Source organism: Sminthopsis crassicaudata, chromosome 6 (assembly GCF_048593235.1).
Source record: "Sminthopsis crassicaudata isolate SCR6 chromosome 6, ASM4859323v1, whole genome shotgun sequence".
Lineage (NCBI taxonomy): Eukaryota > Metazoa > Chordata > Mammalia > Dasyuromorphia > Dasyuridae > Sminthopsis > Sminthopsis crassicaudata.
In genome coordinates, this window is record NC_133622.1 from 8,095,478 (window position 1) to 8,109,636 (window position 14,159).

Consider the following 14,159-nt stretch of genomic DNA (forward strand, 5'->3'; position numbering starts at 1 on the left):
GACTGGGCGTCAGAGGACTCGGCTCTGTGGAGAGAAGCCGTCAGGCCCGTGAACGGGCTACACTTCCAGCCTGGATGAGCTAAGGAGACTTAGTGTCCACAAACAAAACCCCAAAATCCATAGTGTGAATCGGGGAAAAAAAACTGTGTCCAGATTCAGGTATCCTAATGAGGTTCACTGCAGCACATGTAGCCATCTGGGTAAACCTTTAAAAACTCCCCATTCCATAAATGTACCTGGAGATGTCATGTTAGCATATGCAAAGTTGTCTTATTATTGGGGGAAAATACTCCAAATCAAACCTCATCTAATCCCACCAGAGAAATCCATGTTTAAAACCCACAAACGATGGTTCTGAATTTCCATCCACTTTGTTACTTTCCTCCAGCTTTCTGGCTCACTTCGGATGCTAGTAACTTTCTTCAGATGACACTTGTTCCAAGCTGCTGGAGAAGGATGTTCTAGCACTGGACGTTTTAGTGTACAAAACAAGGTTCCCCTCAGCCCACTCCCTTAATGTTTGTCCCCTTGCACCCTCCTCACCTTCATTTCACAATTACTCCAACCGACTTAACGATCAAATCTTGCTATAATGAAGGTGAGCACTGAAGGTGAAGCTAAGGAAAAAGTTTGAGAAGTGAATTCTTTCTAGGGGTGGAAGACAGAAGTTCAAAGGCACCAAGAGCACAGAGAGCTGAGCGTGAGCATGAAGAAGAGGAAGAAGGCTCTCTGGGGAGACCCAAAAGTCTGTGCTAGCTACTAAAGCTGAGAGGGGAAGCTGGAAGAGAAGAGCTTTGGGTCTGATCCTTGGGATCAGAGGGAGCCACAGAAGTTTGCTGAGCAGGGAAGGTACCTTGTCTCTCCTGCTCTTTGGGAAACTCACTTTGCCAGGTGTGTAGAAGATGCACCGAAGAAGGAAGAGAACTGAGGGAGGGAAACCAACTAAGATGCTACTGGACTAGTTCAGACAAGAGATCACAGAGATGGGAAGCAAGGTGGAGTCTGCACAAGTGGAAAGAAAAAGACAGAGGTGGATAAAATGGAGAAGACTGAGTCACTGCTTGGACATTTGGGCTGAGGGAGAGGAAGGAGCCGGGAAGGATGCCAGGATTATCAATCTGGGCGCCAAGAAGACAATGGGACTCTCAACAGACCAAGGGCGTTCAGAAGAGGGATTGATCGGAGGAATAAGGAATTCTGTTTTATAGATGTCACCTTCGGGGTAACACCTGAGGGGTCATCCAACCTGGAATTTAAATGAAGCCTGATGAGGGCAGGGAGTATCACCCACCTGCTCAACTGAAGCAGAAACTGCTCGCCAAAGGCCTCCAAGTGACTGGGAAGGCCACAGATTAATATTTCCGATGTGTATTTTTATTGACTTAGTTAAACATTTCTTAATTTGAATTTGGTCATGAGTGCGACACTTCTGCTCTAGGCCCATCCCCACTCGATGCTGCCTAAGAGATCATCAGCTTTTCAATTGCTACAAAATATCATGAAGTCACCTGGAGTTCTCAAGTCCATTGAAATAGCCAGGTCTTTTTCATGAGAGCTATCTGGTTACCCCTCTCCCTTACACTCATGAACTTGGTATCTGAAATCTCAAAATTTCACTTTACATTCACCTTAATAGGTTCAAACACTCTTTAATATGAATGCTATTCCACTAGCCAGATTGCAACCCTTCGATGCTGTCTCATCTTCCATGATTCTTATACATGTGCTCCCAAGAACTCCACGGGCAGCTAACTCTCTGTATGTTCCAGACCTTCTTTAAATATTTTTTACATTTTTTAGCAAAGTAGAACGTGACTATCCATCTGTTACCCCTCACAAAATCATGTTGTTAACCAACCCACTTTCTTTTCCAATTGTACATTCCCCAAGTGATGCTCCTTATACCAGTGGTGTCAATTTTAAACAAATTAGAAAATCACAAATGAACACTATTTGAATTGTAATCAATTTTTATTTATTTTATTAAACATCTCTCAATGATATTTTAATGTTTTAGTTGGCCCTTGGGAGTCTTGCAAGCCTCTAGTTTGACACCTCAGCCTTATGTCACTTCTTGTGAACAGGTCAGTAATGGATTACTTAAATGCATCAAGTGTCTCTTCAACTTGAATTCTTTAAAGATACATCAATGTATTAGGCACTCAACACATTTTATACTCTGGACACAAGCTATTTTTCATCCTTTTGGTTTTCCCTGTGGGAACTCTTAGCCCACGGGGTTTTTAAGTAATCAGGATTCTCACTGAAGAGGCCTTGGGAAGTTCTGAGTTTGATGCAATTTATACTTTACATTTTACATGTTATGTTCAGTACAATGTTCTAAGCTGTGGAGATTTCTGAATTTTGTGTCAGCTGAGCCTCTTCAGGTTTGTTTCAGATTTATAACTTTTTGAGCAAATCTGATAATCCATGCTACCTATGCATTTATCAAGTCCCAAATAAAAATATTGCCATGACTAAACTCATGGACAGATCCCTGGGTACGTTCAACAGGAATTACGGAGACAGGAATGGCTGCCCTTAAAATTCAGTTATTTAATTGTTGCAAACCTATGGCAACTAAAAGGAGCAGACAACTGCATTTAGAATAAGAGAAAGTAGGTTCAAATTGTGGCTTTGTCATTTGCTCTGAATCAAGGGTAGCTCATTCAATCTCTCCGAACCTCACCCTTCTTATCTGAAAAACAAAGGCGGAGAACGGGTGAGATGGACGTCCAACTCTCCCCCTGCGCTGTGGCTGTTCTGTGAGCATCTAACTCCCTTCTTTTCATCTACATACACACAACTTTGACTATTCCAGTATTGTCTTTCCGAAATGGTTTCTGAAACATGGACCAACAATCAGGATCAGACAGAGGGTGACTGTATGTAGATGAGAACTATAGTTTCCTAATCTGTAACATTAGGGGAGTAGACTAGCTGGTCTCTAAGGTCCCTCCCAATCTTAAATCTATTAAAATATAAGAACATTATTTTATAATCCTTTTTAAATATACGTATATACATTTTAATCAAACTTTTTCTTTTAGCTCCTTATTTAGCATACATTTGGAGTAAGAATTTATGTTTATAGACATGTGTGTGTATTTGTATGTGTACACATATACATGGTTAATGTTCAGTCCAGAATTTCAACTTCACTCCAAAATCTAGCCCAAACAAACTTACTACAAATTTCCAGAGAGGTGAATAGCTTATGTGATTGTAGAAATTCACACTCTGTTCTAATCTCTTAATTAGATGTCATGGAGCTGACTATGATATTCAGACTGAAGATCATGACTTTTTAAAAAAATGTTTTATTTTATTTTATAATTTTTGACAGTACATTGAATAAGTAATTTTTTTTTACAACATTATCCCTTGCACTCACTTTTGTTCTGATTGTTCCCTTCCCTCCCTCCACCTCTTCCCCTAGATGGCAGGCAGTCTTATACATGTTAGATATGTTATAGTACAGAAGATCATGACTCCTTTAAGAGTTGGAAAAAAACAAGTGGACTCTCAAGAAACAAAAGTTTTGTTTCATCTAAATACCCTTTCCAAAGAGGAAAGTTTAAATTTGAATCATAATTGCTTTTAAAGGCTAGGCTTTTGCAAAATTTTGTGTGGGCATGTTAAAAGTAGTATACAATCTAAAAATTAAAAAAGACCTAGAGTATATAGTGTGTGTGTGTGTGTGTGTGTGTATGTGTGTGTGTGTGTGTGTGTGTGTGTATAAAACCCCAATAACTTGGGTTAATGATAGTATTTTTTTGTCATTGTAATAATTACTTTTCCTCTGTGCCTTTGAAATTACGTAAGAACAGTATTTCCTTCTCTAGTGTTGAAAAAGATGAGTAATTTTGAAATGCTTTCCCAATAATCTACACTTCAGGTATTAGTTTTTCATCACAAATGTTGACATAAAATAAACTGCCATTTAACACCCTAACAACTGCATTACAAATGCACAGAAATGGGGAAAAAATCTCAGGCTGGAGAGCAAAGTGGAAATGTATCCCTAATTTTTAGCCAGAACATGAATTGTCTCAATTTTACCTGTTTGTTTGTTTTTGAGGGAGGTGGAGGCAGAGGAAAGGGCCAAGGTGGGACAAGGTGAGAAGGGGAGGAGCTGTGTGGCCCTTTGTGGCTCTTTGATTTCCTCACTGCAGGATGCACACAGATCAGACTCTTCTGTAGCTTGCAGTTTAACGAGCTGCACTGAGATGTAGTCTCACTAATGGACACACAGAAAGAGTAGGACCTGAAGTCAACCTGCCTGTCTCTTAGCCCAGCTTTCTATCTACCTCTTGCTTTTTGTATAAAGAGATTTTGAGGCAATGTTAAGACTCCAAATAATTTCTCACAAATTCAGTAAACTTATACAAGGAGCCAATCTGAAAAAACTTCAGTCTTCCAAATTAATTGCAAGTGTGGCTTACACAAAGTACTCTGTCCTTTTGGCACAACATCTTCCATGGTTGATTATCAGGCTTTTGTAGTCATTAATCAATAAATCAATCAATTACTACTTCTTGCTATGTGCCAGGCACATTACCAGGTGCTGGGGGTACCATCTATCTCTGTGCCCTACCTGCTAAGGGGAAAAAATGGAAAGTTTTAGAGAAAATGACCCAAATGTGGCCTTATCTCCTTTTATTTCTTCCTTCTACTTGGTTTGCTATGCTTCCTCTTTGGTCCTCTCATATCACAGCCACAATTAAGACAATTTTGTGAACTGAGATGGGCAAAGTAATTCAAAGAGACTAAAGATGGAAGGGAGAGACAGAATGAAATAATTCTTATTTAAAATATAAAGGCAGAAGGTATGAAAACACATGATAAAATAAATGTAGAAGTTAAAATGTCAACAGACCACTACTGCAAGTTTCATTTTGTAATAAAACCTGTGGTCCCTTTACTGAATTGTTTTCTTCTTTCTTGGTATAGGCTGATTTTTAGCTACTTGTGAAGATCACTGAATGAATTTAAAAAATATTTAAAGATTTAAATCAGAAGCTTAAAAATTTAATATCTATGAATTATACTTAAAAACTTGCGATTAATATGTACACATATGTATGTGTGCATATGCACATATATACACACACAAATATTTATTTCTAAGACGTCTCCATGACTTGACAGAAACGTTTTTGGATCCAAATACTATAATTACTTGCTAAATTCCATGATAAAACAAATTATTAACAGCAAATGAATATGTTATCATTAAATTAAAAACTTTAAGGGTTCTTCAGAACTTAAATTTATTTCAAGCTATTCTAGAAAGAGAATTTTTAAAAATTAATTTCTTTGGGTGAAACGTAAACTAGATGTTATTTATAATTATACAATAGGGACCATATTTAGCATTAACAGACAAGTTAAAGAATATGCTTGAGGCTAGGCCAAAAATAATCAAGGATTAGTTTTTATAGTTATTTTCTTGATGTTAGGAGAAGTGAGGTATATAAAACAATTTACACATTTAAAAATAAGCTATTATTGTGAGGTACAAATACTGCAGGGAACTAAACTGCATTCTTATGCATGAAAAGCATATTTCCACACCAAATGATTAATGCTGCCTAAGCTGTTTATTTTTGCATTGTGACAAATATGAATTTGAACTTATGCCAAGTTGGCCAAGAGCATAGAAGGAAAAATCAGGGTCTACTCACCACAAGGAGTCCCTGTGACACCATAATCCATCCTATAAAGGAAGTGAAAGGGCTCCTCCCTTGGGTCTGATTTACAAGAGAGAAAGAGAGAGAGAAGGTTGTAATGTTGCTACCCTACGCAAGAGGGGCGTCGTGAGGAAAAGTGGACAACAAATTCTGATGTTATGAAGGGAAAAAATAAATATGTACCTGACCTTATAAGCTACTTAAAGGAAAAAGAAAGATGGCTCTGCCGCAGTACAAGGAAACCCAGTGGCTTCCTCACTGCATTTTACAAAGAGCTTTTTCTACATGAATTATAGTGGCAGCAGTAACAGAGCACACTAAAAATCAGGCTTGTGCATAAAAAACAAAGTTGAATTTTATGTTCCTTTTTTTTTTTTAATTTAAATTTTGAGCTGGGGTCTCCTCTCTTGCTCTGGCAGGAATGTAGCGGCTCCTAAGAGTCTGACACAAATGCTTTTAATCTCGGCCTTTCTTCTGACCTAACCTGGGCCAGAGCTCGCCTTTGTAGGCAGCCTGACAGCTTCTGTTCCCAGGCATCACCACATAGGGCAGACACCCTATCAGCTTCAGCCTTACTGAGGCTCAGAACTTCCAAACTCATGCTTAAACACCAGCCTTGGCGCCTCTGACAGGAGGGCCTACAGGCGAAATACAGACATATCCCACTGAACCTGGGCAGTAAATTGCATTTTTTAAAAGAGAATTTTTAAAGAGGACACTGTAAGTTAGAAAACAGAACATCTTTAAGGATATATAACATGAAGGAAAATCTAATAAGTAAAAAGATCCTCAAATCCTTTGAATTTATAGTTTTCAAATATGAAGATGAACCAGAATTCTTTGATGGAAGTAGTTTGATAAGAGTATATTTAGTTCCCCCAAAGGCCTCAAGAAAATAAGACTTAATAACTACAGTTAGGATGAATGAGCAGGGAAAAAAATTAAGTCAGAGAAGAACAAAAAACACCTCAACCTTTTTTTTTTCTATTCTAAAAACCCTGTTTTTTCTATTAATTTCATAGAATAGTTTTAAGAATAATAAACTTTACATTAAATAAAGAAGCCAAAATGAAACCACTTAATACTGCAAAGAGAAATTTTTTGGAGAAAAACTTTTTTAACAATAGGTGACATTTTGCCCTAAATTTTTCTCATTCAATAATTATATCAAATCAAAATGTACAACTTTTAAGGGTAAAGTAAATCAGCTACACTATCAGTGAAATTAAAAAAAAAACTATATAGAAATGATCAATTTGTGATTGAATTGCTAAGAGAAGAATGACTTGACTTGTTCACCCGACAGAGAAAAATTTATCCTTTGAAACCACTTCCCTTTTCAAGAAATGAGGATTTACTTAGTTAACAACTGAATACAAGCAAAGACCTATAGATCATCTCTTCTTATAAAGATTTCAAAATGTATAAACTTTTCTTTCAGTAAGCTTCTAGTCTCTAAGAAAAAGGAAATAAATCCATGCAATGACTCTGTTTTTATGAAAATGGACACTTTTTTTAGTCTGTAATACAACGTTACAGAATCAGACCTGGAAGAGTACTCGGCTAATCCAACCTGCATCCGGGAGAGGACCACCATGACGACCTATCAGCCGAGTGATGGCTTGGGCCCCTCCTGCGGCCTCTGGACTATACTAACGATGACCAAATTTCTCCTTACAAAGTCTTCTAAGTGTCTCTTTGTAACTTCCAGCCACTGCTCCTGTTATGTCTTGTCAGGCCCTATCACACAAGGCTTTCAAATACAGATTCCCCCCAGCATTTCTCTTCTCCAAGCTAAACATCCCCTGTTCCTTCAGCAAGAACCTTCTTCTCTGGATGTAATCTAGCTCACCAAAGCTTACACTAGGACACTCAGAAATGACTACACTCTTTGAATCTGGTCTAACCAGCACCCAATGCAAAGGAACTCTCACCTCCACATTCCTGGAAGTGAACATTGTCTTAATTTAACCCAAGATCACGCTGGCTTCTGTGTTGATTAAATTATATCAAATATCATTCAACTTACTTACTGATTTACCAGTGGCTCAGATCAAGCTTGTTTTCCAATGGAAAACTCTAGTCTTTACACTGTTCTCTAAGTCCATCTCATGCTTGGGAAATTGCTTTTTTGAACCCAAGTTTGAGAAGTAACTTGGTATCACAAGACAAGTGTCAAGGAAACCATTTTTCCTCCTTTATTTGCTACTTTATTGTAAACAGTCTTGAATTAAGTGTTAATTTAAGCTATTTATTAGCATAATTTAATTACAAACATTAAGCTCCTATCTGAAGAGAGCAATTTTGACAGATACTGAGGCAGACAATTCTACTGTGACAGTGAGCTACAGAGAACAAAGGCTGCTGCTTTTGCCTTCGTGCCCGGCACAGAGTAGACACTCGGTGCTTCTGGTGTGCTTACACAAGGGTTACTACTTACCAAATTCCCGACAATGCTAGAAAAATTTACTGCAATTCTGAACAATCAGGATGAAATGAAATGGAATGGGATCTAAAGTAGGTTGCTACCTTATCAAAACCTATCTTTCAATGCTATTGAAATAAAGAATACTTGTGCATATGGTGATTAATATCAGAATAAATGGAAACTTATGGAAGATGGGGGAAATGATTTAAGGATAAGATTCTAAAGCAGAAGCTGATCTGGACATTGGCAGACTTTGGCAATGCTCAATACCAGAAGCCACCTGAGTAAATGAAAATAATCAGCTTATTCTAAGAACCAAAAATGTCTCCTTCTAAACAATGTGATGTTAAACTAAAATTTTCTAACATTTTTTCTTCCCAATCTCTCCCCATGTAAAAAGACCACATGAAAGTCGGGAGTTCCATCTTACTCACTGCACTTGAACTAGATATCATTTGACAAAAGTAGCTTTTATTTCAAAAATTTTCAAAGGATTTTTGATAAAGCACTCTCTTTTATGGAGGAAGTGGGAGAAGGCCAAGTTATAGAAAATAGAATAAAAGGAAAACAAGATAAAACACATATTATTCAACTTATTTACTGATTCAAGTTTTGCCTCCTCTTTCCCCTTAAAAATACAAAAAGAAAATCTAACAGATGGCAATAGTGGGTTTTATTTGCTAAAAGAGATGTAACACAAAGGATGAAATATTATAACACAACTATGAGCAAAACAAGTCAGCCAAAGTGAAGAAAACATTGAGAGTAAAGCTGCAGGAAGGAAGAAGGAAATGTTTAGCTAGCTTCTGAATACTAAAACCTGGAGTTTCCTATCTCTAATGCATAATGACTAGCCTTTTTAACAACATATGCCAATGTTCTTGAGAATATATTTTTAAAATCAATATAAAGATTAAAAGCTATTGTTTCAAAAATATCAGTTTTTTTAAAAGTTCAAAACAGGAAACTATCAAAACTATAAAATAGCTCAAAGAAAAAGCAAGTTACAGAATATACCACAACACAAACTATTTATTTACTACACTATTTACCATAATTAAGACACTCAGAAATTATAAGGAATAAAACACTTTGGTCATCATCAATTAAACTATGTGTAGCAGATACTCCACAATAAATAATTGCTAAGTTTTATTCCAAGTAAATATTCATCCAAACAGAGCAACAGATTAAAAACAAACCAAACTAAACCAACCCTTGTTTCTTATTGTAAATGAATATTAGCAACTATCTGAATTTGATAATTAAGCTTGCTTTGAGCAAGTTGGAGAGTAAGAAAATGATTTTCACAATGAAGTTTTCATGTATTCTGAAAGGTAATGTGACAGGTGCCCTCTAGTGTCAATTTTGGTTATAAGACTTTGAAAAAAGGAAGAGGTGGAAGAAAAGTAAAACTTGACTGTAAATTTACATTTAAAAACTTCTTAAAAATCCAGTTACACAGCAAAGCACTTGAAAGAAGGGTACAGTAAGAAGATTACCGATGGACTACAAATAGATTGAAAACTTCAGCAGCTTTGGATCAGGAAGGGAAATGAAAGAAACAGGGAGCAGGGCCTTCCCTATGATTCTCTGAACCAGTGGTCCTCAAACTTTTAAAATAGGGGTCCAGTTCACTGTCCCTTGGACTGCTGGAGGGCCGGACTATAGTAAAAACAAAAACTCACACTCTGCCTGAGCCCCTCAGCCCATTTGCCATAACGTGGAGGGGCGCATAAATGTCCTCAGTGGGCTGCATCTGGCCTGTGGGGTATAGCTGAGAACCCCTGGTCTGAACACTTAAGGATCTCTATTTGACCCAGCTGCTCTGCTTTCAGTCACAATGTAAGTTATATGTAACCCAAAAAGGTAGAGATCACATGAAACAGACCCAAGGCTGGGCTAGATGCCTCAGAGATCTGAGATATATCCAGGAGCATCGGCACAACAGCACTGTTGCTTATTCACAGTTACACCTTGGTTTAAAAAACAAAAACAACAAAAAAAAAAAAACCTCCTCCACATTTAACTATGGAAACCATCTGAACAGTCCTTATGGTCTCTTGGATATGACCTGACTTCAGAGTTCATAAATGAATATATAAATTCTGGTCATCATAAATATTGTCTTAGTTTTTCTCAAGCCTCAGTATGGCAGCTTCGTACAAATCAAAGGTTCAAATAACCTTTCTCTCCTTTTCTCTGGAAGTGGAGAGATCATGGGGAAGAACGCTACTGGCTTCCATAAGCCTCCCTGATTAAACTTTGTGCCATGGGTGTTATCCTGATTCCTAGCAATGATACTGCCAATGAGCTAATCTTGCAAGGCAGCTACCATATAATGAAGAAATTAATCTTCTCTCTGTATGTAAACATAGAAAGGCAGAAGTAAATCCAACTCTCTATTGACTACAGAGGGTATGTTTTATAGTCATTAAAAAAAAAAGGCATAAGAGCAATTTATTTTTTCAGATCTTTTTTTCTTTATGTCTTTGTCTCTCTCTCTCCCCCCACTCTGTTTCTATCTCTGTCTCTCTGTCTCTCTCTTCTATCTAGTACCTCTTTTCTTTGTTTTCTTGATGTGTGATTTGATTATTATGACAAAAGGGAAATTTTTTTCCACTGATATACATTAGAAATTCGTCTGTAACTTAGAATCTTCTAACTCTCATCACTGAGAAGTTAAGTGACCTCTCTAGAGTCACACTGCTGGACTTAAAAAAAAAAAAAAAAAGTAGGCTACAAAGTCAGGCTTCCCTGATTTCAAGGCTAGCCTTCTATTCATTAAGTTACATAGTCATCCCTTATGGAAAACCTTTTAAAACCATAAAATTTATGTGTTAATAATGTGGGAAAGCAAGAAATTTTTCATTATTCAAGTATGAGAGATTCACACTACTCATGAAGCTAAAGAATCCTATGATGAATTTTCCAATTAATTTTTATGATAGACTTAATTTGACAGACTTAATTTTCATAGACTTAATTCATTTTTATCATAGGCTTAATTTTCTGGACTTAATTTCATAGACTTTCACAGACTTAATTCTTTCATATTCTGGTGGGTAAATATAATTCTGCATGAAACAAAAGTATTAACCACAATAAAGAGACGATTCCACAATCTTGCATGTCTGTAGGTGATTGCATGCTAAGGCTGAATTCTTATCCTTATCAAAACTTAAGATCAAAGTTTAATAATTTCTAATATTTTACAGCAGAAACAGAAAATATATTTCTTCCTCATCAAAAAAATAATCATTTTAAAGGGGACATTTATAGGCCTCTGAATTGGCCTAAGTTCACATTTTAATACATATTTTTTAAATCATAAAAATTCTGAATGACTAGTTTTTTATTAAATGGAATTCTATTCTACATACCGAATGCATGATAATTTTGTAATGCGCCAATAAACATCTATTTTATATTATTATAGGATATTCATCAGTTTTCTAGTTCAAGGATTGCAGAGTATGGAAGTTATTCTCATTTAGAATAACTAATTCTGTGAATTCAGACATTTCTGTGACAAACTTTCCAGCTGAGTATAAAAGAGAAACTAACAAGAAAGATACTAAAGATACTATTAGGATGGAAAAGTTATGATGAAGGTTAAGTCTCTTGAAAAGAAAGAAAACACTAATGTTCAGATAACGGATAACAGGTTCAGATAACATCAGGTACTAGACTAGTTTCGAGTCGGACTGCTGTCTGGAAGGAGGCCCGGGCCACGGCTCAGCATCTCTCCCCCCTCCCCACTCAGTTCCTCTCCTCCACATTTCTCCATTCCATCCCCACAGGAGGATCCTCCTCACAAGCTCGAGTATGGCAGGGACGGCCGTTTGCTTTTCTTTGTATCCCCAGAGCTTAGCATGATGCTTAGCACACAGCAAGTGCTTCATAAATATTAATTAGTGACACACATTTAGTGGAAAGAATCTGTCCACTCTCACTTTCTGTGTGATATCCCGAATGCTACAATAATAAACACTATGTAGGAAATTACTATTTTGTTTTTATAATTTTGGGAAAATGAATTTCAGTTTGACTTGAACCCTATAAACTCATTTACTACAAGAGAATTTTGTCAAAAGAATAAATGTGGGTGTGTTTGTGTGTTGTACATGTGACCAACACGCGGGGATCTGCCCAATTCAGTGTCTGAGTTCCAGAGCAGGTATCAACCTCCATGGAAAGAGGACTTTCTCCTTTCTCAGGTCAGGTCCATTCGGAAAATTTTAAAAAGGGGCCGAGAGGCGAGGCCACTAACTGGTGCTCTTCCCAGTGTGGAAAGCCCCTCTTTCAAAGCATAATAGTCAGATCTTAAGGGGTTTTCTAGAGCAGATGTGGAGAAGCTGGGTCACCTGAAGGAGGTGGGCCCCAAGGGGACAGAAGCTCCCTGGACACCCTCTACCAGTTTTGCTTTGTCTCTCTCCATTTTTTTTTATTTGACAATCCATTATACATGTCCTGCACATATTATATAGGCAAGGTTATCCAACAATCGCATGAGGCAATATTCATCTGCACTACAGGCAGTAGTCAAGTTCCAAAACATGTCATGTTCTAGGGCACAGCACAGGGTCACTCGAAAACCAGGGTCAGCAGGTCTGTATTGGAGTCCTCCATCTAACATTGGCTGGAGGAGTGTGGGCAAGTAAAACCAATTTGAACCTCAGTGTCCTCACATAGAAAATAGAGAGAATACTCATTACTTACCTCACAAAGTTGTTATATGGGCTAAATGGTGGCTGTTAAGCACCTGCTGAATTTTAAAACTACATACATTTCATGGATTATCATTATTATTATTCAAGTGAACATACAACATGGGGTAAAAGAAACCAAACATTTAACTTAAGACATGGAGATCTGAATTTGAACTCTGGATCTACCATTTATTAGTTGTATGATATGGACAAGCTTCACCTCCATATGCTTAAATTTCCTCATTTGTAAAAAATGAAATAATACCCATTTCACCTATCTCAAAGGGTTGCTACAAACATCAAGTAAGAAAATGAATAGAAACTGCTTTTATTCTTAAAAACTACATAAATATGTTATTGTGTTATGAATTTAGACTTGCTTTTGATAATTTATAAGAAACATGCAGCATAAAAATGATCATTTTGTGTTTAAATAGATGTCACAGTATTACCATGTAAAAGTCAAGATATTGGTGACATACATTTAATCAAATAAATATTTTTATTTATTGAGCACTGAAGAGCAAGACATTCTAGTAAGTAAAAATTTAAAAAGACTTGATAGTCTCATCTTTCTGAGGAAAGAAAAAATATATCTGGGAACACAGGATCATGGATTCTTGAGAGTTGGAAGGGATTTTAGAGATTAATTATCCCAATATTCTCATTTTAGTCTTATGGAAACTGAACTGATGTAACTGATGTGTACAGACTTCCAAAGCCAGTTACTGGGAGAACCAACGGGCTTCTGTGACCTGTCCCATTCGCCAGCTTCCTGCCTATTAAATTATTCATTTGATCTTATTAGTAAAAAATAATGTTTGGAATCCCAAACCTGGAGGATTAACATTTAATCATTATTGCTTACACTAAGGTTCACATCACAAGGAAATAAGCATGACTTTTATCTTATGTAAATTGGCTCATTTATTTGCAAGGTCTATTTAGAGTAGAATTACCCAGTGAAAACAATAACTTCTGACAAACAATGAAATCATATAAATATTTTAAGAATAAGTAATGATATTTTAAATAAAACCTACCTTAAGCCATAACAAGGCAAAGTGAAGAATCGGAATAATGCCAGAAAAACTCTCAAAGGAAGTAGGGTGAACACATAGAGAAATGCATCCAGGCACAGAAAGATTCCAAAGATCATAAGCTAGATTTTTTAAGAGAAAGGAAAGAGTAAATTATTTTTAAGCAATTTCAGAAACCAAATTTTTAACAAAGTAAGTTTAAGAACATTGGGCATTTTACTTCACAACTCTAAATAACAAGTTCTATCTGCTGTGCAGATAAAAATCACTTCCTAGCACTATAAGA

The 14,159-nt window shown here is 36.6% G+C and overlaps 1 protein-coding gene across 1 annotated transcript in view; it reads right to left on the bottom strand.

The window, feature by feature from the left end:
- The window catches only part of TAPT1 (transmembrane anterior posterior transformation 1), a 78,470-nt gene that overhangs the window by 33,683 nt on the left and 30,628 nt on the right, over positions 1-14,159 (bottom strand). The window contains exon 3 of the mRNA XM_074276042.1: positions 13,877-13,995. Coding sequence (XP_074132143.1) covers positions 13,877-13,995 — 119 coding nt within the window. The remainder of the gene's footprint in view (positions 1-13,876; positions 13,996-14,159) is intronic.